Raw genomic sequence first — 27,281 nt, forward strand, 5'->3', positions numbered from 1 at the left:
CCTGGAACTTACTTGGTTACTCAATATCAACCTCCTAACTAGAAAACCTAAAGAGGACCTCCGCAGATGGCAATCCCTTCCCCTTAATTCTTTGGGTAATATTGCCCTGTTCAAAATGATAGTGCTTCCTCGGTTTAAATACATAATCCAGAACCTCCCAATCCACCTCCCATGCACATGTTTAGCGAATTAGATAGAAGGACCACAGCATTTCTCTTGGGAAACTCTTTGTCACGCATGGCCCTTACCCACTATCAGCTGTCCCCATGCGATGGGGGAATGGGGATGACAAACCTTCTCCTGTACTATATGACCACCCACCTCCTAGTGATGCATGATTGGTTTACCGGAGGATGGTCTGACCCAGCCTACTAATTGGAGCTAGGGAACCTGGGGTTCTCCCAGATACAGGCAATGCTCTATGGCCCCCCCAATCCCTCACACTTTCCCGGCAGGACTCAGGCGGTTCTACTCACATGGCTCTCCGCATTGCGGTACACTCAATGGGATTCTAAACTCACACCAGGAGACACCGTTTTGGCATGGCACTTGGCTTAGGGAGGTGGCAGCATTGGAAGGATTTTGGAGGTGGGAGCTTATCGAGATCACACACCTGAGAGATATTAGGACGGGAAGACACTTATGCACCTTTTAAGACTTGCAAAACCCTTATTCTTTACACTCCACTCAGTTCTATAAATACTTGCAGCTCCGGCACACCATCACCCTCCAGGTTCCCGCAGACACTACACTTCCAGAATTTTGCCTCTTAAAAGCGAAAGTGCTCACAGTAAATATAGGGAAAGGAGGGCATCTCAGATTCATCGCTCCCTGGTTAACAACTCCCCATCCACCTTAGAATATCTGAGAAACCGATGGGAGCAATGGCTGGGCCCTCTGGAGGAGGAGGACTGAAAAGACAGCCTTTTAGCCCCTGAGTAATTACTGTCTTGGTCAGGCTTCGCGAAATCCAAATATACTACCTCCACTGCGCTTACCCCAACCCCATCCGACTGCACCGTGCTGGCTTTCTCCCAACTCCCAAATGCCGGCGATGTGCGGTAGAGCCCATGGACTTTTACCATATGGTTTGGTCCTGTAATGCTCTCACTCAGTATTGAACAGCAGTAGCAATGGAACTGAGCATCACACTAAGATGGGAGGTCTCACTTAACCCCTTGGCACTTATCTTGGGAGTCATGGAGGAGTGGATGGTTCTCACGCTAAAAAGCATTTTAGGGACAGCCACCATGGTGGCCAAAAGGGACATAGCGGACACCTGGAAAGACTCTGACCCCCCTACTATCTCTCGCTGGCACAAGGTACTTGATTGGTTTGTCATGCAAAAAAAAAACAGTGTACGAGGGGAGAGGATGACCAGCCAAAAACGATTGTGTGTGGGGCAAATGGCTGGGACTGGTGAACTAAAGAGAACCCAGCCAAGCACAAGTGACCCTCGGGACTTAAGTCGTGGTCACTCCAGATGTGTAAACACAGGGCAGCAAACTGGGCAAGACTGAGACTGAATTGCATGCCAAAGTGTAATGAATTATTGTGCTGTTGTTTACCAAACAATTACATTTATTATCAAGAAAAAGAATTGCTGATAACACAACATACTTGCTGTACGTGTCATTAATCATCATCGTATGCTTCCCTCATCATCATCGTATGCTTTCATCAGCCTCTGTCTCCAAGGGACTGCCATTATTGTGAGACTTGAACTGCTGCACAAGATGCCCTTGGATTTAATCTAGACTTTAGGAACCAATCCCCTACTTATGAGCATCTGTACGGTTGCCTAAATCTACACTGAGGTTTCACAACAAGATAGCCACCATCTACAGGAACTTTGAGCCCCAACCCACCGACCTTCACAGCCTCCTCACTCCAACGAAAGCCTCCCCGACCAGAAACTCACCGCATGGGAGCAGCTCACCACACATAACACCACAGCCATAATGAACTCCATCCACTCTGGAGCACCAAAGGCCCTCTCATCTACCCCCTCTTCAACCTAGGAGGTAAGTATTTCAGATCCCAACTCACCACCTTCCTCAATGCATCCATCATAATAGCCACCTTTCTCAACACATGGAAAAACGCAGAAGTTTGATCTATCCTCAAGAAACCCTTTAAGAACCCGAGCAAATTTCAGTACTACAACCACCTCTTGCTGCTGCCTTTCCCTGCCAAAGTCCTGGAGTAGGCCATCAAACATCAGCTCACCGAACACCTGGAGAGACACAACCTGCTAGACGCCTCCTAATCCGGCTTCTGCACCAACCATAGCACTGAGCTTGCCCTGACAGACACCACTGAAGACATCCGCACCAACTTCTCCATAGCATTCGACACTGTATCCCAACACACACTCATCAAGAGACTGCAACGAATTGGGATCCTGGCAGACGCACTGAGATGGATCGCATCATTCCTCATGAGATGAGCGCAAAGAATCTGCCTACCTCCCTTCACCTTGAAACCCAAGAGAACCATATGCGGCGTCCCCCCAGGTTCATATCTCAGCCCCACCCTCTTGAACACATACATGATACTTCTAGCCGACATCGTCAGAACCCAGAATCTCTACATCATATCAAACGCCTACGATACGCAGCCCATCATCACACTCTCAGCAGATCGCACCACTATTAAGACCGACTTCCACAACTGCATATAGAATGTTGCCAACTGGATGAGGACCAACTGTCTGTAGCTCAACGCTGATAAGACTGAATTGCTGATCTTTGGCAACCACACCTCCCCTGGAACGACACCTGATGGCCGGCTGAGTTCAGACCCAGACCCACACCCACACCGACAGACCACGCCCACAACCTATGCATCAACCTGGACAGGAAACGTACCACGAAACGACAGATCAACGCAGTCTCCTCTGTCTGCTTCCATGCTGTGCGCATACTGCAAAGAATCTTCAAATGACTCCCTATTCGCACAAGAAAAACAGTCATGCACGCCCTTATTAGCATCTGGCTGGAAAATGGCAATGCACTGTACTCAGGAACCGCCACCAAACTCATGAGAAGATTCCAGATGATACAGAACTCAGTGGCCCGACTTATCATCAACCTGCCCAAACGGACCCATGTCATCCCACCCCTTATTATTCAATCAGGGAATTGTGAAGCGAGCTACTCACCCGTAAGGGTCTCAAGGCACTGGGGGAGGGGAATGCAGCTTTGGACAGTCGAAGAGCCAGGTCTTGAGGGTCTTCCTGAAGATGTGCAGAGTGAGGCGCATCTGATGTTAATCGGTAGCTTGTTCCAGGTCTTTGCCACCATGTTCTAGAAGGCTTTTCCACCTGTTCTGGATGTGCGGATGCGTGGGGTCCCTTAAGGACGTCCACTGGCTACCCATCCAGAAAAGATGCCAATTCAAGATATTGACACGTGCCTCAAAGCCCTTAACAACCAAGAACCGGCATACATGAACCACCACCTGAACTTCCACCAGCCATCCAGAGACCTTCGCTCTGCTTCCCTTGCACAGTTTCAGCACATCCAACTTGGCCACAGGGGAGGCCGCTGCTTCTCATACTTTGCTGCAAAGTCCTGGAACAGCCTCTACCTCTGAACATCACTGTCGCTGGCTGACTTCAGAAAGGGACTGATGACCTTGCTTTTCGACTGAGCCCAGCAACACAGCGCCTGGATACCGTCACGGGCAATAAGCTGCGCTTTACAAATACTGATTAATTGATTGATTGAATAATATCGACCTGTAACTATATCAATTTAAAAAAATTGGCTACTATTACTTTGTCAGGCTAAGTACATTAGTATTATTATTAGTTTCACATTGTCTGCATTATACGAAAAACTACTGTAATTACCTATTATACTTACCTTCCAATGTAGTGGTTAGGCTGATGTAAATAATGTGATATAAGTGTCATGCAACATAATGCATAGTGGACGTAAACTATCCATACATTATCCTAACATAAGTCTTAATATACCATTTTTATAATGATCTCCTACCATTTCTAGGCACTGTAAATGACAGTTATTGCTATTGACCAACGTAGTGGTAATTAATTTACCAACCTTGGAAGGACGGAAGGCTGAGTTGACCTACCGGGATTTCAACTCATGACCTGCAGATCACAGGAGAGTTGAGTGTTCAACTTACAGAGCCATATTTCCGGCATTTAATTGTCCACCTTGTAAATACTTTTGAAGTCCTTTATGTAGATTTTTAGTTTATATATCAATTATAAAACACCAAATGCATTTTAATCATGAGGTTCTTCTAGCTACAAATTACTTACTTAGCTACATTCCTAAATATCTGGTGCCCTCCAACCCTCCCTGACCTCCCACTACTGTTTCACTTTTGTGATGTCCCTATTCCTTTGCTGGCCTCGTACCAGTGATGTAATAAGAGTCCACGTCTTGATCTGGGACTTGGAGGAACCGCTCGATCCGATCCAGGGACACTTTGGCTTGCACAACTGACGTCAACATCCATGGGAAAATGTTGAGTGGCATCATCAGCAGGTCGATGAGCGACAAGGTTGTAAAGACCTATAGTAAAAGAAGGATATTGTATCACATTTGTTTTTCAATGAGTCTTATAGCCAGATCTTAATAATTGACAGTATCAATGACAGGTAAGTGTTGGCCTATTTAATAAAGAGAGCAAGAAAACAAAGGCAGATCAAAAAGGAGACAAGATAAGTAGTGTACATGAGTGTATGCAGAAGAGAAACATAGAGAGTGAAGATAAGCCAGTAAAGGGAGGCTAGGCCATCGAATAACAATTATTAGACTCCATACTACCCTTAGGAATCCACCTTCCAAAGGCTTGTTTCAGATTTATGCTCAAATTAAGTAAGCAAGTGACTGCACTAAGAGTACAATTGTACTACTCTAATGTGAATAAGGCTACACAAACAGTATACAAATGGCTAACATCACTGCTACAGTGACTTAGGGGCTGATTAAGCCCTTGGTAGCCTTTACTCTGCCCGTTATGGTGGTTGAGGGCATTAGGTTCTTCACCCTGGCAGACAGAGGATACCACAGTTTCAGTTTACTACCAGTCCGATGATGATCTCTGCATTCACAAGAGCAGCTGCCATAGTAGCTCATGTAAAGGCAATGAAAGTTTGGCACATGGATGCTGTCTTCTAGTTGACTACACCTCAAACATTTTTTAGAAACAAATGCCCAAAGCAAGACTAAGTTTTTGAAAAGCTAACAACTTGGGGGACACATGAGAGGGGCGTGGCTAGCAGCCGATGAGGACGGACGCAGCCTAGAGAGGCTCCCGACCCTCAGCCCGATCATCCTGATTTCATCCGAAACCAGACGTGAGATCCCCGTGAAACTCGGGTCGATCCCACGATTACCATCTGTGCCTGCTCTAGTTGGGTGGCGAGCCGTTGGAACAACTGCAAAGAGCGGAACGAACCGCGAAGTGCCTGGACCGAAGGAGTGCAAAATGGCGGCATGGAAAGTCGTCGGCGGCTGCTGACGGACGACAGATCTCTCCCGGTGCCCAGCAGAGCGGAGATTGCAGACCTACAAACGAGCGAGCGAAGATTTCAGCCCGACTTGGCGCTCCGGTAGGTCCGGTCTTCGGGAACAGCGGTGCGGGGCTCGGGCAGCCTGGCGGGGTCCCAGCCCAGAGAAGACAAAATCTACACCCCGGCTTAGGGGCCTGCAGCCCTGGCAGCGGAGCCCCGCTGTTTAGACAAGCGGCGGGAACGGAGCCACGAGTGAAGGAGGTTCAGGCTGCAGATCCCGCGACATCAGCGGTGATTAGATGCAGGACTGCTGACGCCGCAACGATCGGCAGCTACCGGTGGCTCCGGCCCTGAAGCCCTGCGACCCAGAGGTGAGGGAGCAGCGGGGAAAGCACGCAGGGATTGCCTGGGGGTCCGCCTGGCCTGCTCGGGAACAGCCGGTGGGGAGCCTAGACGTCATCGGCGGGGCCCTACCCGGCTGAGAACTGCGCTGTGAGCCCCGGAACTGGCCCCCGTTGCCCCGCAAGTTCACCCTGATCCTGAAGGAGACCGGAGCGGTGGCTGGCTCACCACCGAGCGACGAGAACGGAACACTGGGCGTGGGGAGCACTGACAAGCGGGGCCCCCACCACGCCCACGAAAGTTGCGCCAGATCCCCGGCTTCGAGGCCTCCTGCCAGCGGGGGTGGGACCACAAACTACGTGCCCAGCGGAACGGCGGGGAGTAAACTACAGGGATCCGCATAGGAGTTCCAGGCTGCCTGTGACGCTACCGGTGTGGAGCCCCTGCACTACCCGGTGTGAAACCCGGAGGATCGGCAACGGCGGAGAGGGGCTGCCCGCCCCGAGGACGAGAACTCGACATCCCGGCTTTGGGGCCTGCTCTCCCCCCCCCCTCTGTGCGCGGGCATACGGCCGGGGGTCCAGCGCAGCAGCCAGTCCTACACAAGACCGCGACGAAGAGCCGCCCGGAGGTGGGGTATCCTAAGTAAGTGGTCGGGAACTCCGAGCCGGACAGGGGAAAGGGTCCGAATGCAGCTGGACCCCATCACTGAGAAGGGCGCCCACGGTTACCCCTACCGCTCCCCTAAGAGGTAAACGCACCACCATAGCGGCAGGATCCCTGGAACCCGACAGACTCCGCCCGGGGGGGGGGGGACGCCAGCCTCCGCAAAACAGGAAACACCACCACCTAGACAACGCGCACTTCTCCGCGGAGTGCGCATCGGCCGACTGCTGGGAGAGCTGACTGCCTGCGGCTGCCTTTGGCGAAGCCAATTGATCCTACAGGGACGAGATGGGGAAGCAGCGGGGTCCGAAAGGAGACGGGGACCCGACCACGGAAACTCCAGAGAACACTCAACAACCCCCATCGGAGCTGCAGCTGATGCAAGACAAGACCCTGGACGCTATCGCGGCCACAAAGGACGCCTTACACCGAGACATTGCCCAGGTATCGACAGGGCTGGGACTCCTGAGAGCTGACCATGGAAAATTGGCCGACAGAGTCAAGGAGGCAGAAATCACTCTGAAGGACATCGTGCCGGAGCATAAAGCTACGAAAGGAAAGCTTGCCGAAGCACTAGACCGCATACAAGCACTGGAGAGACGGGCGGAGGACGCCGAAAATCGCAGTCGGCGGAATAATGTGCGCTAAGTAGGCCTTCCGGAGAAAAAAGAAGGGGCGGACATGATGGGTTACTTAGACGACTGGCTGAGAACAGTGGTGGCCCCGGAGGGCCTGTCCCCCTTCTTCACCATAGAGCGAGCACACCGAGTCCCGGCCAGGCCCCCGAAACCGGGTCTTCCCCCTCGACCGGTGGTGATCAAACTACTCCACTACAGGGACAGGGACTGGTTGCTGCAGCGGGCAAGGGAAGTGGGTCCCTTCCAAGTCGACAATAATAATGTCACACTATTCCCGGATTACACCTTTGAAACCCAAAAACTACGTGCTTCATTCCTGTCCATTAAGAAGGAACTGCGCACGGAGGGACTACAATACTCGCTCCTATTTCCGGCCAAGCTCCGAATAATAGTGGATGGGAAGGCTTTATTCTTCACGACATCGGCAGAGGCGTGGGCCTGGTGGGACACTTACAAGGCTGGGACGGACGGAGCCCGCTCCGGAGCCGAATGCGAGCTCCAGCGGCGCCCAGCAAGGAGCTCCAGGAGGCTCCGGAAGTATAAACGAGAATCGAAAAAACCGACGGAGTCCCAGACAGGAGAAGAACGGAAAGCAGCACTACAAGCAGTGAAGGAGGTTTCTGGCACGACATCGGCGCCACTGGAGAGGGAATCGAACTCGGAGGAGCTGCGAACGGGTTCAGAGACTGAATTATCGGAGGTGGACAGCACAAAGGGACCGAAGGTCACGCCGCAAACGGCGGAAGAAATCTTCGGCAGCTGATATGGAACATAAAGGTCTGGCAAAGACAGACATGACTGATACGGCGCGCATGGACACTTGAGCAGGCAGCGGTGAGACTGAATTACGTGAGTCTTGATGCACATTGCAGGGCGGGGGAACGGAGAGGGCGACTGAAAGTAGCAGAAGCTAGTACACGTACCCAGAGGCCCATAAGGCCACCGTAGTACAGACTACAGAGTAGGAAGATTTGAGAGCGCGTTGCTCTCCAGTTTGGATGGGGATAACTCTTTTGCAGTTAGGTCCTGTTCTGGGGTGGGGGGAGCCCGGAGAGGTTGGGGTGACTCAGGGCGTAGTTTGGGGGGAGGGGTGAGGGACTGAGCTGGGGGGGAACAGGGCTCAGAGAAGGGGTTTTGCAGTTTTGTTGGGGACAAGCGGGATTGGTGTCAAACCTATAATCTGGTCACGGAAGGAAACGGACCTGGTCCGAATGCGACGGGACAATGGATAATGTGGGGTCATTAAAATGTGTGTCCTGGAATGTGCGGGGTCTGAATTCAATGGCAAAGAGATACAAAGTACACTCCTACTTAGTCCGCAGGGGGGTTCATATAGCCTTTCTACAAGAAACCCATCTAACTAAAAAGGAAGGTATAGCACTGCAAAGGAGATGGAGGGGTCACCTGTTCTACACCTCATACTCAGCGTTTGCTAGGGGAGTGCTAATCTGGATTCGAGCGGGGGTTCCCTTCCAGGTCACTAGGCACACTGTAGATCCAGATGGGAGATTTGTAGCAGTCGAGGGCTTACTCAGAGGTCGCCATATAGCGCTCTGCAGCACTTACGCGCCAAACGTAGAGCAGGCATCATATTTCACTAGACTTTCCGGATTATTGGCTACCTATTTCACCGTGCCGGTACTGATGGGAGGGGACTTCAACTCTGTAGAGGACACCACATTAGATAGATCGCACCCACCACTGCATACATCCCCGATACACCGACTAGCGAAACATAGAACAGACTGGGAAGGGCAATGGGACCTGACAAATGTATGGCGAATACAACATCCAACAGAGAGGGACTATTCCTTCTATTCCAGCTTACACGAACTCCATGTCCGCTTGGATGCCTTCCTGTGCTCTCCGCCAGTACTGCCGATGGTAGCCCGGACTGAATATCTAGCACGCACAATATCAGATCACAATCCATTGCTCTTAACACTAGATTGGATGAACGAAATTGCACAGATTCCGACGTGGCGACTTCGGCCTGATACGTTGAATGACACGCCATTCCGCGCAGCATTAGAGGACAGGATCTCCCAATACTTTGCGGAGAATGAGGGTACTGCTTCCTCCAGAGCTACAGAATGGGACGCGCTCAAGGTAGTGGTGAGAGGGCACTGTATAGGGAAGTTCGTGGGCGCGAGAAGGACATTAATGGACGATTTGGACAAATCTGAGAGGAAGCTGAGAGCAGCAGAAAAAGAACGGCCTAACCGCCCCGAACTCCAGGAAAGGGTATGTGCAGCACGAGAGGCGGTGGCAGTGGAGGTGGAGCGCCTTCGCAGCTTTGATTACAAAACATACCTGACTAAAACTCTAGCCGAAGGAGATAAAACGGGAACGCTCCTAGCCTGGCTGGCCAACCCAAGCAGAGGCAATACCCCGATTTTGTCCCTGCAAGGGTCGGATGGCGAAGTCTACAACACTCAACCGAACATATTAAATTGCTTTAGGGAGTATTATGAACGGCTGTATAGAAGGGACTTGGAGAACCGGGCCGAGGCGATAGATGCCTTGTTGACCGAGGTACAGCTACCTCACCTAGACCAGGACCAAACTGATGCCATCGGAGGCCCGATCACCTTGTCAGACATCAGGGGAGCAATAAAAAGAATGGCGCGCAATAAGACACCGGGAATGGACGGACTGCCTATTGAGTTTTATGGGAAATATATAGATCTACTAGCCCCAAGACGCCAAATAATTTATGCCGAAGCCAAAGTGAAGGGCATGTTACCGCAATCGATGCGCGAGGTGATCATGATTCCCCTCTTAAAACCACGTAGAGAAAGCACTGACCCGGCTTCGTATCGACCGTTGTCAATGTTGACGACAGATTATAAAATCTTAAGTACAATCCTAGCCACTAGGCTGGTAGCCCACATGCAAGGTCTCATCCATAGAGACCAGTCGGGATTTATTCCAACCAGGAACAAATCGCACAATATCCGTAGGCTACTTCGGTTGATAGCGGATCCTCCACCGAACGCGAGAGCCCCCATGGTATTGGCGATCGATATAGAGAAAGCCTTCGATAGCCTGGAGTGGAGTTACTTATACAAGGTGATGCAAAGTTTCGGCTTGGACGAAGGTTACATACGATGGACGAAGGTACTCTATGCATCGGCGGGTGCTAGAGTGAGAGTGGGAGCTTTGATATCAGATCGATATGAGGTCCACAGGGGAACTAGACAAGGATGTGCACTTTCTCCCCTGTTGTTCGCTCTAGCGGTAGAGCCTTTAGCGGCACTGGCTAGAAGCGGTGAATACTACCGCGGTTTAGAGGTTGGAGGGGCCCGCCACTATATATCACTATACGCAGACGACCTCCTGTTGTTTTTAGACAACGCTGAAGAGGCAGTGGAGGGAGCTGAGGAGCTCCTAGCGCGATTCAGAGAGGTCTCTGGTTTAAAAGTAAACTGGGCGAAATCTTGCCTCTTCCCTATCCGAAAAGCGGAAAGGTGTTCCCTGGTCCGTCCCAGACTACGCTGGGAGCCTGACTGCCTACACTACCTCGGGGTATATATCTACCACGAGCCCGCAAGCCTATTGGATGGCAATATAGGTCGCTGTATCCGTGCGCTGCAAGGCAACATGTCCTTCTGGTCCACCCTCCCCCTGTCCATGACGGGCCGGGTATCATTGCTCAAAATGATAGCCCTACCACGATTGTTGTACTTCTTTAGGACCCTTCCCATATGGATACCAGGAGCGATCTTTAAACGCCTGAAGTCCCAGTTGATGTCCTTCCTATGGGGAACGGGCAGGCGGAGAATTGCGCTGGCGACTCTGACCCGCCCAAAGAACGAGGGAGGGCTGGCAGTTCCGGACTTCAAGCTATATTACCTGGCAGCACAGCTGCAGTTCTTCACGCAGGAAGTAGCGAGAGTGTACCGGGGCCCGGAGCAGGAGAGGGACATTGGCACCCCCCGCCACGTACTAGCGTATATAACCTTACAACAAAGGTTAGTACTTAGAGGGCTATCCCAAGAAGAACGGACGATGAGGTTATGTTGGAACCGCATGCAAAAGCGAGCCGGTCCTGACCATCCCTATGCGCCCGAAATCCCGATAGGCATGATAACAGCGCTACCACATGGTGGAGACTGGTCGAGACTCCAACTTTGGGAGGAGGCTGGTCTACAGATGGTGGGAGACGTCTTTGACGACGGAGTACTAACACCCTACTAGGCCCTGCAAGAGCGATACGACCTCCACAGAGGAGACTACTTATTACATGCAGCCGTGGTGAGGGCTATACAGGCACACTGGGGGGAGGGACTGATGGAACCCAAGACAACATTAGCGTGCCAATACACGATGATGGCGGCGGGGACATTCAAGGCGGTTACGTGCCTTTACTCCAGAATGCATACGGAGAATATGCAACCTCTTACGCGCCTCAAAACTCATTGGGAGGCTGATCTGCAGAAAGAAATCCCAGATACAACGTGGTCCCAACTGGTTCAGAGAGCCAGGAAAAGCACCAGAAACGCCCGCTTCCAATTGATACATCTTTACATTATCCATAGGGCCTACCTCACCCCGCTCAAAATAGCAACGTATTTTGGTGCAGAGGACGCAGCGTGCCCCAGATGTGCGCAACTAGGTGCGGACCTCCTACATATGCTGAGAGACTGTCCGCACTTGCAAGACTACTGGAGGGAGGTGGGTGACACCCTGAACGAGGTAGCAGATAGGGAACTACAGTATGACGGCGCGGTTGCAATCTTACACTGGTTTCCGCACACACGCAAAAACAAATTATCAAGCAAATTCATAGACATGGGCTTACTTATTGCAAAGAGAGAGCTGACCAGAGGGTGGAAATCAAAGGCGGCGCCAACATACAGAAGGTGGGTGAACGAGTTCCTGAAATGGGCTGCGGCGGAGAGCACAATTAGGTACCAACTGGCCCGACGTAAATCGGATGAGAAAGCTCAGGAAGCAGCCATGGCGTGGGAAATTCTGGTTCAGGCGCTCAGGGATAGTGCAGTGGAGACTGAAGGGGAGGGGGAGGCGTAGAAACAGGAACCCTAGGGGAGGCAATCCCGAACTCGGCACCAACACCGGACACACGACCACATCTTTTGACTTAAGACTCCTGGAACTCCCAACGCAACTGGATCTTCCGACACCAGACACAGGTACAGACACCAAGGGGGGGGGGAGGGGAGAAGTATCTCAGTAACAATGAAGAACACGTTAAGCGGCTTATGGTTATTGAGGGGTAAGGGGGGTGAAAAATTAAAAGCAGAGAGCGGGAGACCAATTGTGTTGACTGCACTAACCAATGGGATTTGCGAGTTGCTTTTACTGCGAGAAACGCCGCCCGACCTCCGGGATATGGGTTGTACGGCTGTGTGCATGATAACAGGATGGAGCCTAAGGGTCTACGGCCCACAAAACAAAATAATGCAAATATGTTGTAATACTTACATTGAACTCTGCAATAAAAATGGTTTTACAAAAAAAAAAAAAACTTGGGGGACACATTACCTTATTCTTCGATATTCTAACTTTACCCTATGGGAGATTTTAATCTCCACTTAGAGTGCAGGAAAGAACGTTGAGTGAGAAACCTTTCAGAAACATTAGGAAGCCTTGGGCTCCAACACTTGGTCCTATATCCAACACACTATGCTGGACACACCTTTGATGGGGTATGTGCCAATCTTGCTACTTTGACAGTCAAAACTCCCATTCCTCAAGTCTGGTCAAATCATATGCTGATCCTATTTAGTATTAAAATACTCAGTATGAGTTACCTCCCTAACCAAAGCACTGTTCAGTAAATGGACTAAGATGATAGATAGCAAATGCAGAGCTGCCCCAAAGGGCATTAGCGTTTATACCCATTTTATCAGGGAATACCTTGGATGACACTCATCGTTTCAACACACGGATCACAACAGTTTGCGATAAATTTGCTACCATGGTTCAAGCAACAAACAAACGAATCTCAAAGATTTCAGCCCCCTGGTACACACAGACACTGGCAGACCACCATATCCAGTTTAAGCAACTAGAACGGAAGTAGAAAAGAGCCTACAAGGTAGAAGAGCAAGCCCATTTTAAAGCGGCCCACAAACAATGTCATCTACAGATTAAATTAGCAAAAAGGGATTACTTTTCCAAACATATAACAGATGCCCAACAGGACCAGAAAACTATCTTTAAAATCATTAAATCCTTCACACGTCCAAAACTCTAATTAACAATATCCCTCCCTCACAGACCCAATATGATTAGATCTCCTCTTTTTTAGGTTTCAATTTCTTTTATTGGTTTTCAAGACAGAGTCCAAAAACAAGCCAACATGCTCCTTGGTCATCGGACTACAATCCGGCAGTAAAGTTATTGCTTTTGGCAAATCGTACAACAACAATAAAAAATAACCCACCTCTCCTCCCCACTCCTTCCTATGAGTCGGTTAAACATTCTTGAGCGATAAGTGTCGAGATTGAGTAGAGATGGACCCTGTGAGGGAAACCTACTATGGGGTAGAAGCGATTGTGTCTGGTTGCTTGGGTGAGTCAGTAAGATGCAGAAGTCTCATATATTTGGGGCAGGTGAGTTCTGTGAACTCTGAAGTCAAAAGAGTAAGAAAAGTTCCCACAGGTCATGGAAGGAGGCCCCCGGGTGCGCCAGAGAGAGCGCGATCTTCTCCATCCCCAATAGTCCCCACAATCTATGGAAACATCCTAATCGGGTTGGGACTGTCTTAGTGCCCCAGTGGGAAAGTATATTTTGTACTGCTGCCCCTTGTGCAAGTGCCATTTGTTTGCCCCTCCAAGATTTAAGTGGGAAGGTGATAGCGTTTGGAAGGCCTAGGAGGCCATACACCTGCAGGCGGGGAATTTGAGTATCAAAGTGGGAGTCAACATCATCCAGAATCTGTTTCCACTAGCCCTCTAGGGAAGGACAGTCCCACAGCAGATGAGTTGGAGTGCCCAGCGAACCACAGGCTCTCCAACAGTGGGGGCTACGAGAGGGGTTGCCTCTATGGAGTCGGGCGGGGGTCAGGTACCAGTAGGTAGCTACTTTAATGGCTTTCTCAATGTAGGCTACGTTACGGGCTGTTTTTCAGGCCCTATAGAAAATATCAGTCCATTCTTTCTGCGGCATTGCTCGGCCCAATCCCCCCTCCCAACGTAGCTGACCCAGAGTTTTCCCGATGTTAAGGGTGTGTTTGATAAACTTGCATAAGTCAGAGGTCAGAAGAGAGTCATTTTGTCACGTGAGTAGCCACTTCTCAAATGGTGTTAGATGTCTCTCAGCACTCTCCCGCACTATATTATGGAGAACCTAATGTCAAACCTGTATGTACCGATAATGCTCTGTTTCGGGTATGTCCTGGTCCCTGCGGAGATCGGTGAAAGATCGAGGCCCTGTGAGGTCAAAAAGGTGTCCTATAGAGCGACATCCCTCTTTAGTCCAATGTCGGGACCCCACTGAATCCAGCTCCGGTGAGAAGTCAGGGTTGTGGACTATGGGTGCGATCAGGGACGGAAAGGTTGTGAGCCCTCTAGAAACACAGCGACCTAGTCCCAAGCCAGAAGGGTGGGGTGGGGTGGGGTACTTTGGAGAGGTACAAATTCCGAGGTTTACCGATCACGCATGGAAGGGGACCCCCTCCCCCCCCCAAAGGCTGACCGGCAAGAGACCTGTCCATGAACAGCCAATGTTTCTCTGACTCTGGACAAGACCATTCAACCAATGCCCTCACTTGGACCGCCCGCCAGTAAGCTTGAGGTTGGGAACTCCCAGGCCCCCCAGGTGAGCTCCTTACGCAGTCGAGCACTCTGGTCCCGCCGAATAAAGCGCTCTATGTCTCTCTGCATTGAGAGTATAACTCTGTCGGGGGCACTAGTGGGAGTGTTTGAAACAGGTAAACGATTTTGGGTAGTAGCATCATTTTCACGGCTGTTATGCGGCCCAGCCATGACAAAGAGTGCGCCCGCCATTTCCGAAGGCAATCTCGGACCTGCCGTAGCAGTGCTGTGAAGTTCGTCGAGTTGGTGACCTGTTTAGTAGCAGAGAATTGCAGACCCAAGTAAGGAATAGAGCTGTGTACCGATTGGATGTGATAGGACCGCTGCAACAGCCCCAGCCCCAGCTTCTCAGGTTCCAGAGAGAGGTTGAGGGCTTGTGACTTTTGCACATTGATCTTGAACCCCGAAACTGAAGCGAACCGGTCCAGCTCAGCTAGTAGGGCAGGTAGGGATTCCGTGGGGTGTTCCTGCATGGCCACCACATCATCCGCGTAGAGGCAGAGTTTGTGTTCCGTCCCCCCAAAACGCATCCCTGTGATGCAGGGATCGTCTCAAACCCTTTGAGCCATGGGCTCCATATACAGGGCAAACAGGAGCGTCCCCCTACGTATGGGAAAGGCAGTCGAGGCGGTCCCTTTCTCTCGCACCAAGGCAGTGGGATCTGCGTAACTGCTAATTATACAATCGATGAAGCAGTGTGGCAGGCCAAAGTGAGACAGAGTCGCCTTAAGATACAGCCAGTGGACCCTGTCAATGGCTTTCTCAGCGTCGACAGAGAATATAATTTGTTCCGCAGGAAAGCGCTAAGATCTATTCACCAGGTGTAAGAGCCGCTTGGTGTTGTCAGATCACTGACATCGGGGGACAAACCCAGATTGATCCAGATCTATTAACCTGGGCAGATGAAGAGAGTCTCAGCACCAGGATCCCGGAGAAAATTTTTAGATCCACATGAAGGAGGGATATAGGGTAAATAGATGCACACATGCGTCTATCCTTACCTGGTTTGGGGATCACCATGATCAGTGCTTCGAGCATGGAGGGCGGGAGAGGGGCGGAGGCCCCAATTGAGTTGTAGACCTGCACCAGCAGTGGGGCCAAGATATTGCAGAACTTTTTATAAAAAGCTGGGGAGAATCCATCCATGCCAGGTGATTTGTGAGGTTTTAAGTGAGAAATAGCTGAGATGACCTCCTCTAGCCTAATGGGAGCTTCAAGCTCCTCCGCCTGACTCGGGACTAGTTTGGCCGTGGAAACCCCTTGTAAGTATTGGGCTGGGCCTTCCTCGGGTAAAGTCTGAGCCGCATACAGAGTCGCATAGAACTGCCGAAATGCATCTGCAGTCTTGTGGCCAGTATTGTGTTTCCGTCCCTGCTGGTCCAGAACCTCGGTAAAGCAGGACATCTGTCTCTGTGCTCGCAGCCTATTAGCGAGAAGCCTCCCACATCTATCCCCCCCACATAAAATGCATGTTTCAGTCGAAGGGCGGCGTATTTGGCCCTATCTACATCCAGATCCGCTAACTGTGCCCTGGCCACCTTAAGCTCCTTCCTAACTCTGGTAGCACCTATGCGCTGGTGAATATGCTCTAATTTGGCACCCTCATCAGAAAATGTTGCCCTTTTCTCCCTCCTATACTTATTGTCCACTGCCACAATTCCCAGAAGTTCCCCCCTGACCACCGCTTTCCGTGCATCCCAAAGGATTGTGGTGGAGACGGTGGGAGAGTCATTAAGGTCCAGGTAATCAGTTATAGATTTAGTAACTTGTTGCACTACCGAGGGGTGTTGCAGCATAGTCTCAGGCAGGCGCCAAAACCTACGAGGGGGGCGTTGGCAAAGTTAAGACAGGGACGCCCGCACTGCCGAGTGATCAGATATGGGGCAGGGGAGGATCTCCACCTCCCACGTCTGTTGCGTCAGTGTGTCAGATGATAGCACATAGTCAATCATGGCATATATCTTGTGGGGGTTAAAGTAAAAAGTGTATTCCCTGGACCCTGGATGTTGCATTCACAAGATATCGATAAGCCCAGCCTCTGCCAGGAGGCGCTTCCTATTCTCAGAAAGTGCCCCAGTCTGCCCCTCCACTGCGTAGGTCGATCCAATGCATTGTCAAAGGCCAAATAAAAATCTCCCACTAGAAACAAGGATCTGTCCAGGAGGCAGGTCAGCTCATGTACCACCCTCAAATGAACCCCTCCTGGCCCTTATTGGGAACATAGACAGTGGCTACCGTAAAAGTGAGTGGCCCCAGCGTGAAAGTGTAAGCCAAAAGTCTGCCTTTAACCTCGGCCTGCTTGCTGCCTATCCGACCTGGGAACTCAGCAGAGACCAATATTGCCACCCCGCCGTCTTAGAGGCCAGTTGGTGAGGAAATGCTTTGGACACAAACTGCAAGTTCCTGTGGGTCGCCATATCTGGAGGGAAGACAAGGAAGCCCCATTACCCCTAGAAAAGAACAAACAATGAAGAACAATAACGTATGAAGTCCACAGGTCTCCTGGCCAATCTGCCCCATGGAGAGTCGTGAGATGCATAGCAGGAACCACCTGCCGCCCCATCCCGCAAAGGGCCCAGCCATCGAAAGCCATAGGAAACCCACTAAAAGTGGAGTCTGATGTTACCAGAGCCAGGCTATCTTAAATCTGCGGCAGATGAGTCCTCCGACAACGTGTCCAGCACAGCTTTGCGCTCTTTAGCCATTGTCTCAGGGTCCGGGCGGAGGCGCAGAGGAGGTTTTTCCACTCGTTGCCATCTTGCTGCTCCATCCCAGCGCCCAGTAGAGACCTCCCGCTCCGGAGTATCACGGTCGCATTCTGGCAAATGAAGAAGCGAAGTAGCCTCTCGAAGGGAACGGATATGGTGAAGTTTGCCCTCCCACTTAAATAGAATCCGGAAATGATGGCCCCAGGAGTAGGAGATGTCTTTTGAACGCAAGAATGCCGTGACCGAAGGCGCTAGGTGGTGCACATGCAAGATGGCTGCACTATCGTGAGGCTCCTGCAGCCTGGCGACTAAATCCTTAATTTATCCTGCTCGATGGACCTGCTGACAGCTAAAAATACAGCCTGCCACAGCTTCCAACCTGCTGAGGCTCCGCTGTGAAAACCAGCCGGATTGGGTCATCTATGCTACTTCTACGACAACGTCAAAATTCTGCCGCAGGAGCGGGCGGAGCGGTGTGGAGCCCAGGAGCGGATTCTGTGACTACGAGAGCCCGCGGCCTCGCACGTGGCGCCTAGGCCCAAAGGCGCAAGTGGAACAGCGGAACCGGGGGCCGGTTCGATACTCCACCTGCCGCAACAGCCCTCCGCACAGTGAACAGAGACTGTGTCTTGCGTGGCTATTGATCGGGGCGGATTGTACCGGACTTGGCCGCATCTGAGGCGGTAGTTGGGGAGCTGCACGATACCTTCGCTGCTGCCGCCCTGGAATTCTCGGCGGCCAAGCACATGTAACCCCTACCGCCCTGGCATGATCCACCATGGCCGGTGATCGCCCGGGGCACTGGCGCTGCCCTTGCTGACATAGACACTCACAAGTTAGCGCTGGGACCTTTTCTTACCTCCTGCTGTTGCTGTGGTGTGAGGCGCGGCCCGCCTTTTTTTGGTGGCGTGTTCCATGGTCATAGACCGTTCTCCTCACAAGCTGCCGAGTGGTCCTGGCGGAGGGATAGAGGATAGTGCCAAGACTCACCCGCTTGCCTATACCCCTCTACCAGCTAATTATGGGCGCCTGGAATCCCTGAGCCAGTGCCATCTTGCGACTAGGTGCTGCTGATCCCCATCTTGTGCTGCGGAACACTGGGCGGGCAGCGCAATCCTCCCCCCCCCCTGTTTTTCTTTGTCGGCACGTAGGGCCGCGCGTGGATGCGGGCGAGCTTAAAGGTGTGAGGCTCCTGCCACGGCACCATAATACAGACAACGCTCCGTATTTCCCCCAAACTTTGCCTGCCTAGTCTGGTGGAATTGCATCAGCCCTGAACTTGACTTCCCTTTGTGGTACTGCCACACCACAGAGACTCGCCGAAAACAGTCTCTCATCCTCCTTGAGTCCACCAGATTGGCCTGCTTTCTCCCAGGGGCGAACAAGTACTTAAGGGCACGAAGAACTGATTGCACCGGCCTGCTTGCAACCGGTAATCTAGAGGGACCGCGCCCTGCCTACAACTTTAACACACGGACAGCGGGCATAAGAGGGACATTCCTCACACCGCTTCTTCACCTACGCCCGCCCAACAATAGATACGGCGCAGCTCATCTCTTTCAAGCATAGGGGTACGCAGCAGCACTGGGAGTACATAGCCAGGCCAGGCATACAGACCACCATGGGCAAGCCAGACACCTGTCAGCCCAAGCTAAACTTCGAGGCAGCGAAGCGGAACACCCGGAACCCTCAAGATGAGCAGGATATTTACAAAGGGGATGGTGCCCAGGGAGGTGCGTCCGCACAGATTTATGACATGCAAAGTCTCCTTCAAGAGGTTCGACAGGGCTTCACCACCATCGTGGACAAGGTGGTTAGAATGTTGTCGCGCATGGAAGCCATCGCGCATAAACTGGAGGGGCATGAGGACCGCATAAAAGAGGCAGAACACCGCATTTTGGATACTGAGGACATGACGTCCCGGGCCACAACACAAATCGCTCAAATGGATAAACTTCTGAAACTCATTGCTGCGAAGAATGAGGACTTAGAAGCGCGAAGTAGGCCCAATAACATTCGCATTCTAGAGATCCCTGAATCGACGAACACGGGTAAGATGGAGGACTACGTCAAGAAGCTGCTGATGTTGTCAATCGGAGCGGAATCATTCTCCAATCAGTTTATAGTGGAACGTGCACACCATACCCTGGGACCGCGCCCGCCACCGGGCAGCACACCACGCCCCATCATAGCGAGACTTTTGAACTATAGGGATCGGGACTTTACACACGGTGTAGCGAGAAGCAAACAACAACTATCCCACGATGGCAATACGTTCTCCATATATCCGGATTTTACCCCTACAGTTCAAGAAGAGAGAAGCAAAATATTGGAAGTTAAAAACAAGCTACGACTGGCCCAAAGGGATTATGCGTTAGGATCTATGATGTTACGTTACAACGCGTTATTTTACAACGCAGACCGTTACATCGCAATTTTTACAACGCAGGAACCATTACAATGCAAACCTTTACAACGCATGTCATTACATAGTAGATGCTATTACAACGCATGGCATTACATCGTAAGTATAGGTAAGTATACCTTTTTAAAAAAAATGTAATTAAGTTAATTTAATTAAATTAATTTAATTAAAATACATTTTAAAATAGTAATTATTTTTATTTAATAAATTTAAATCTATTTATTTAAATTAATTTTAATAAAAATTGTAATTAATTTTATTTAATTAATATAATTAAATTAATTTAATTTAAATATTTTTTTGATTGTAATTAAATTAAATTATTTAAAATAATGTATTTAATTTAATTATTTTAATTAAGAAATGTAATTAATATAATATAATTAATTTAATTTAACCTAAAAACATCCTTGTACCCCAAAACCCAAATCCTACCCTGAAACCTAAAAACACCCCTGTACCCCAAAACCCAAACCCTACCCTGAAACCTAAAAACACCCCTGTACCCCAAAACCCAAACCCTACCCTGAAACCTAAAAACACCCCTGTACCCCAAAACCCAAACCCTACCCTGAAACCTAAAAACACCCCTGTACCCCAAAACCCAAACCCTATCCTGAAACCTAAAAACACCCCTGTACCCCAAAACCCAAACCCTACCCTGAAACCTAAAAACACCCCTGTACCCCAAAACCCAAACCCTATCCTGAAACCCTACCCTGAAACCTAAAAACACCCCTGTACCCCAAAACCCAAACCCTACCCTGAAACCTAAAAACACCCCTGTACCCCAAAACCAAAACCCTACCCTAAAACCTAAAAACACCCCTGTACCCCAAAACCCAAACCCTACCCTGAAACCTAAAAACACCCCTGTACCCCAAAACCCAAACCTGAAACCTAAAAACACCCCTGTACCCCAAAACCCAAACCTAGCCCTGAAACCTAAAAACACCCCTGCACCCCAAAACCCAAACTCTGCCCTAAAACCTCAGTACACCAAAACATATACTCCTATACTCATACTTATTTAAAAAATTACTTAAATTAATAAATTTAATTTATAATATTTAAAAACATAAATAAATATTTTTATTTATTTTTATTTATAATTAATATTAATTAAATCAATTATATAATATTAAATAAAATTAAAATAAATTATATACTTACCAATACTTACGATGTAATGGTATGCGTTGTAATAGCATCTGCGATGTAATGCCATGCGTTGTAATGCCATGCGTTGTAATGGATCCTGCGTTGTAATAGCTGCGTTGTAACAGCATTACGACGTAAAAGTTGCGTTGTAAGTGATACACACCTATGCGTTATTATACCCTGCATGCCTCAGAGTCACTCACCAGGGCAAACAACGTTTTTTCACCAAACCGCAGCAAGTGGATGAGTTCTTAAAACATTTGAAACCCTCAGGTCGCGGCGCTGGGTCATTGGCATCGTCCCAGCAATCCTCCTCGATGGGAGCGGAAGATGACTCACAATGAACGCTACACTGACGTTCACCGTTTTCTGAGAGATAAGACGGGATGAGACGACCACCTGACAGCTGGGACTACCTCATGGGACATGTAACCTGTTCAGCTGGTAGGCCACACTGAGCTCTTTCAAATGGCACGCCAGGCACCCTCTGCCCCCCGGAGTCAAGCCATTTCATGTGACATGGACTCTATGGGCGAGGTGCACCTGTACTGGCACCTAGGAGGTCCCCCCCAACGGGCATTCCCCCGCTGTTGTCAACTGCATATTTTTGCAACGTATGTTTTTTTTTTTTTTATGGGGGCAAGGGAGGGAGGGTGGGCGATCACTTCTGGCAAGTTGGGGCTGCTTCAGTAGGTGGGGGTGGGGACACAGGGAATGTTTAAGTTTACACATGTCTTTACCAAAGCAAAATGTCTTCTTTAACAGTCCAAGGTGTACAGTGCGCGATATGGTTTCTGTGCAGTCGGCGTGCAGTGTAGATCAGTATCATGCACACATCCATGAGTGGGGATACCCCCTAAAGGCACAAGACCAACTAATGGAAGGCATAAAGGCCCATGGCTGAAAGCGATCCAGAGAAACTGAATATTATCACATGGAACATCAGGGGACTAGGGGACCCACGGAAAAAGCGACACATATTGGCCTATTTAGACAAGCATCAAGTGCACATAGCTATGTTACAGGAAAGGCATTTTAATTCTCAGAACACCAATGATTTTGCATGCAGGTGAGCATAACATAGAATCTTTTCCTCTTATTCATCCTATGCCAGGGGAACGGCCATACTCATAAAAAAACGGACCCCTTTCAGCCTAGCTGGAGCTACCTGGGACACGCAAGGAAAGTACTGCATGGCCTGGGGGAGATCTGAGTCAGTCACCCTAGCCTGCTGTTACAAGCCATATGTGGACGCCACGGAATTTTACACCTCCCTATGGGCTAAGATCTTGGACATAGGCTCCAACCATATAATTTGGGGTGGGGACTTCAATGTCTTGTGTAATCCAACTATTGACAGGTCCCACCCTGCTCCCCATCACTACACTAAAGCACGCGCAGTTCTGCAGGACACGCGGACTACTTATCAACTGATAGATGCCTGGAGACACACACCCCCACAAGCTGGAGGGAACGCATTACACTGCGCAAGCGGCGTCATGGGCGTGGTTGGATTATTGGTTTCCGTCCCGAGAGCTGGATCCAGCTATATTTAAGGTGCAGAACTTGGCCAGAACCTACTCAGACCACACCCGGGTCAAACTCACAATGTCCTCGTCGGACTATGGCCCTCCTCGTAGCAGCTGGAGATTAACTCCTATCCTATTAGACACAGTATTTCAGGCAGAACTGGAGGAAGAAGTGAAGGAATTTTTCGTACGAAATAAGGACTCAGTAGATAGTGTGGAGACCATTTGGGAGGCCTTCAAGGTCACACTCCGGGGGATTTGTATATCAACGGGTTCCGGTGTTCTCAAACACATCACTAATACACTGCGCAAACTAGAAACAGAGCTTAGAGTACTAGAAGCGAAAATGACCACGGAACCGGACCGTCCCACTCAGATTAAATTCAGAGGCCATCATGCACATGCAATCGGGGAAGGCTACCGGTACGGATGGCATTCCTATAGAGTTCTATAAAACGTATATTGATCAGATGGCCCCTATACTGCGTGAGGTGTATGAAGATTCACAGGACACTGGCTGCCTCCCATCATCCATGAGGGAGGCTCTCATCATTTGGCTCTTGAAGACTGGGAATTCCGTCAGTGCGACTCCTATAGGCCACTATCCCTCCTTAACTGTGATGCAAAAATACTAGCCAAACTCATTGCCACCCGTCTTAGCTTACTGATGGAAAATCTGACTCTCCCCGATCAATCTGATTTTGTACCTAGGAGAGCTACCTCCCATAATTTAAGAACCCTCTTTACCATTTTAAATAACGTTTTCCCTGAGCTACCCCTGGCGACTGTTTTTTTGGATGCCACTAAGGCTTTTGATTCAATTGAGTGGGACTATATCTTCGGGGTGATGTTACGAATGGGTTTCCCACCCCTCTTCCTCTCCTGGATCCAGCTATTATACCACCTACCAGTTGCTAAGGTACTAATAAATGGGCGCATATCCCAGGCATTCCCAATCACCCCCATCCCCCTTACTTTTCGCGTTTGCGGTTGAACCGTTGGCAGTGAAATTGCAGCAACACCATAATGATAAAGCCCTACAGTGCAATATGAGGCAGATACATATATCTCTATATGCCGACGATATCACTCTATATATTTGAGACCCACAACAAAATTTAAATCCGGTCCTCAGAGAATGCATTGTCTTTGGGAAACTCTCGGGGATCCAAATTAACTGGGGAAAGTCCTGTGTCTTTCCCTTGACGACTGCGATGACTCGCTTCCTGCTGGATTACCCCTTAGAGTGGTGTGATGAGGATCTGCGTTATCTGGGCATTCGTATTACCAGAGATAGAGACGAACTGATGTGCCTTAACTACGACACAGCACTGACTCGCATAACAGACTACGTTACCCGTTGGATTACATTACCCCTCTCAATGGCGGGGCGGGCGTCCCCAATTAAAATGGTGATACTCCCTCAACTGCTCTATCTCTTTTTAAACATACCATTTCATCCAGGGGGATACTTCTTTAAAACACTTAGGTTGGAATTGACACATCTGGTGTGGGGAGGTAAACAGCCGAGGCTGCAGTGGAATATTCTTACCAGGCCACATTCGCAGGGAGGGTTTGGTATACCAAACTTTGAATAATACTATATAAGTGCGCAGGCCCACTACGCTTCCTACAGGGTGCATCAGCCCCGATATATGCCACAAGTATCGGCAGAGCTTTGGCTCGCAAACCCCGTTTCTATCGACGGCGCATTATATGACATACCTAGCGCTAGGGAAAAGAACCAGACTACTGTTACATGTACAATCACAGCGTGGCAGCGCATAGGACACACGCTGGACACCCCCCTGCTTTACTCCTCACTGCCTTCCCTCACGTATCATCCTAAAATGCCCCTTCTCCAAGAGACTGCATTCCATAAATTCAAGGAACGAACTCACATTAAAACCTGGGGGGACCTTTACCACAATGGCCAGTTCCGCAAGGCCGAACATGTATTTCAGGGACTACAACAAACTCCACTTGTCGTCTTTTTATATATACGACTCAGACAAGGAATCCGCTCTCTAACCCCGGAGTTTCAAGCTGAACACCCAGTGCTTGCTCCATTACAATTGATTCTAAAAAACACGACGGCAGGCCCCTTGTCTCCATGATATACCACACAGTACACACACAAAGAGTGGAACCGACTACACTGTCACGCACACGATGGGGCGAAGAAATGGGCTTTGACTTGACAGATGAACAATGGGAATACTGCTGTTCCCAGACTGAACAGGTCTCGACCAGCAGCAGGTTACGTATAACACACTACAAGTTTCTCTATCGGTTGTATTACACCCCAGCACAGATACAAACTGCGGGACTCAGAGAGATGCGAAAGATGCCGGCCACCGGTAGCTGACTTTCTGCACCTGGCCTGGGAGTGTCCGGTAGGGAATGACTATTGGAAACACGTCTTTGCAGCCTTGGAACTGATGACAGGCACCCACATTGCTCCCACACCGCAGCTGGCCCTGCTGGGTTACGTCAAACCAATACAGGCAGCGTATCGCAAGTATGTAGCCCTCGCACTACTCATGGCCAAGAGGCAGGTGGCTTGCCGCTGGGGTAGGGAAGGGCGCCTAAATTCAAAGTCTAAGGTACACACAGTGAGCAACCCAGTATACCCTTGGGGGCTTGGGTAAAAGTATGAGATGGGTAAGCGGTGCCTCCAAGGGAGTTTATTCCCAAAGTCTTTCAATGTATTTTAAGAATATTTCAATAAAGGACAATTTAATGGTCCTAGTGGAGTTTAGTTCAGTCAATCATATGTATTCAATTCATCAATCACTATTCACACATAAAGACATTAAACATAAAACAATAAACAAGGAAAACAATAACAAGAAGGTGTATATGCAAAATATTCGATTTAATCAAAAAGTAAGTCACAAGGGATTTAAAAATACAAATATATATAACCAGGAATACAGGAAGAGCAAAGAGAGTCACAGTTCACTTCTCTGTAGAACCTGGGCACACCTATCCAATCTGTAAATGTTATTAATTCTCATAGGATAAGGGTGAGGGTCGACTTTTCGGTCTCCTATGAATGTTTCTCTGAGACCATCTTCAGGACTGATCAATTAATATATGTAAGACCCTTGATATGTTAGCCCTCGGATTGGCAGAAGGATTACTGGTACAAAGAGGTAAATTCAGGCACAAGAAGCTTAATTATCGTTCTCTGTCACGAAAATCAGAAGCTTGGAAAAATGAGGACAGGCAACGTCAAATTGATCTCATATGAATCCAAAATATTGTGTGGTGTAAGCATCCGCAATGCCTTCGTCCCGCAAAGTAAAACACGCAAAGTCTTCTCCTTTGCGTGTTTTACTTCCCGGGACGATTAAGGCACCATTTCAGATCGATTTAAGACGATCATCTCATTCACTGTGATCGCATTGTACTACCCCAAGATTTCATGACTTGAAAGCCCACCAATTGCAAGTTCCTGGCTTACTTTGGCCATTTGAGGCATTGCGGATGCTTACACCACACGATATTTTGGATTCATATGAGATCAATTTGACGTTGCCTGTCCTCATTTTTTCAAGCTTCTGATTTTCGTGACAGAGAACGATAATTAAGCTTCCACATAGGACCCTATTTCTCAACTGAACAACCTATCACCTCAGGTGGAACACAGAGATCCTCTCTTAGCCCATTACTGTTCAACATCTATAGGGCTTACCTAATTTCGGTAATATATTCATTTAATATTGAAACAACGTTATACGCTGATGATATACAAATTATCTTCGTCTTAGGCAAAGATTCCACTGAATGAGAGCATAATTTCAAGTTATGCCTAACAGAGGTCATCCGCTGGATGACACTTAATCATCTCAAATGTAATACGGACAAGAAGGAGATCATGTTAATAGGCAAAGACAAAGCAAACACAAGGAGATGATGAACGGAGCACTGAAACTTTTCAGACACTCACCGCCAGTCACAGATCTGGATTGAATCCATCATTGTTCTTTAGCTCACTTCGCCACTCCTGTTCAGACACAGCTATATGCAAATCAGTCTTGACCCTGTGCCTCATGAGAAGAGTCCAGCCCGAACTGCCAAGCTATGTCTTCCCTGGACCAGAAACAAGCATCCTGGAACCGGTTTCAGGCTAACTGCCCTCATCAGGCTAGCTTGAATCCAGTGGCAAAGTGAGCAAGGGACCCACGCCTTGCCATAACTAAACAGTGCAATATATGTGGTGCCAGTAAAGAAGGAAGCAATTGGTTATTGGATGGGGATTCTGGCTCCCCAGAACCCCCGTCCTGAAGAGACCCCGTACCACGAGAGGGTTGAAACGTCGTCAACAACTACAAAGGGAAAGCCCCAGCAAACAAGATGTTTATGAACAAATGATTCTATCAGATATCCAAAGGGCTCCCCTTTAAATTCCAATAACAAATTGCTACCTTCTTTACTGGCACCATGTAAATTGCACTGTTTTGGTTATGGTCACTTCACTAGGGTCACAAATTCACGTCCAAATGTGAAAATGTATATAGTGTAAATA

General features: G+C 49.3%; 1 protein-coding gene across 1 annotated transcript in view; it reads right to left on the reverse strand.

Moving 5' to 3' along the window:
- LOC144762269 (ATP-binding cassette sub-family C member 10-like) overlaps positions 1-27,281 on the reverse strand; it is a 392,992-nt gene that overhangs the window by 300,366 nt on the left and 65,345 nt on the right. Inside the window, exon 5 of the mRNA XM_078647410.1 lies at positions 4,394-4,550. Within this exon, the coding sequence (XP_078503536.1) occupies positions 4,394-4,550 (157 nt within the window). The remainder of the gene's footprint in view (positions 1-4,393; positions 4,551-27,281) is intronic.

Source organism: Lissotriton helveticus, chromosome 6 (assembly GCF_964261635.1).
Source record: "Lissotriton helveticus chromosome 6, aLisHel1.1, whole genome shotgun sequence".
Classification (NCBI taxonomy): Eukaryota; Metazoa; Chordata; class Amphibia; order Caudata; family Salamandridae; genus Lissotriton; species Lissotriton helveticus.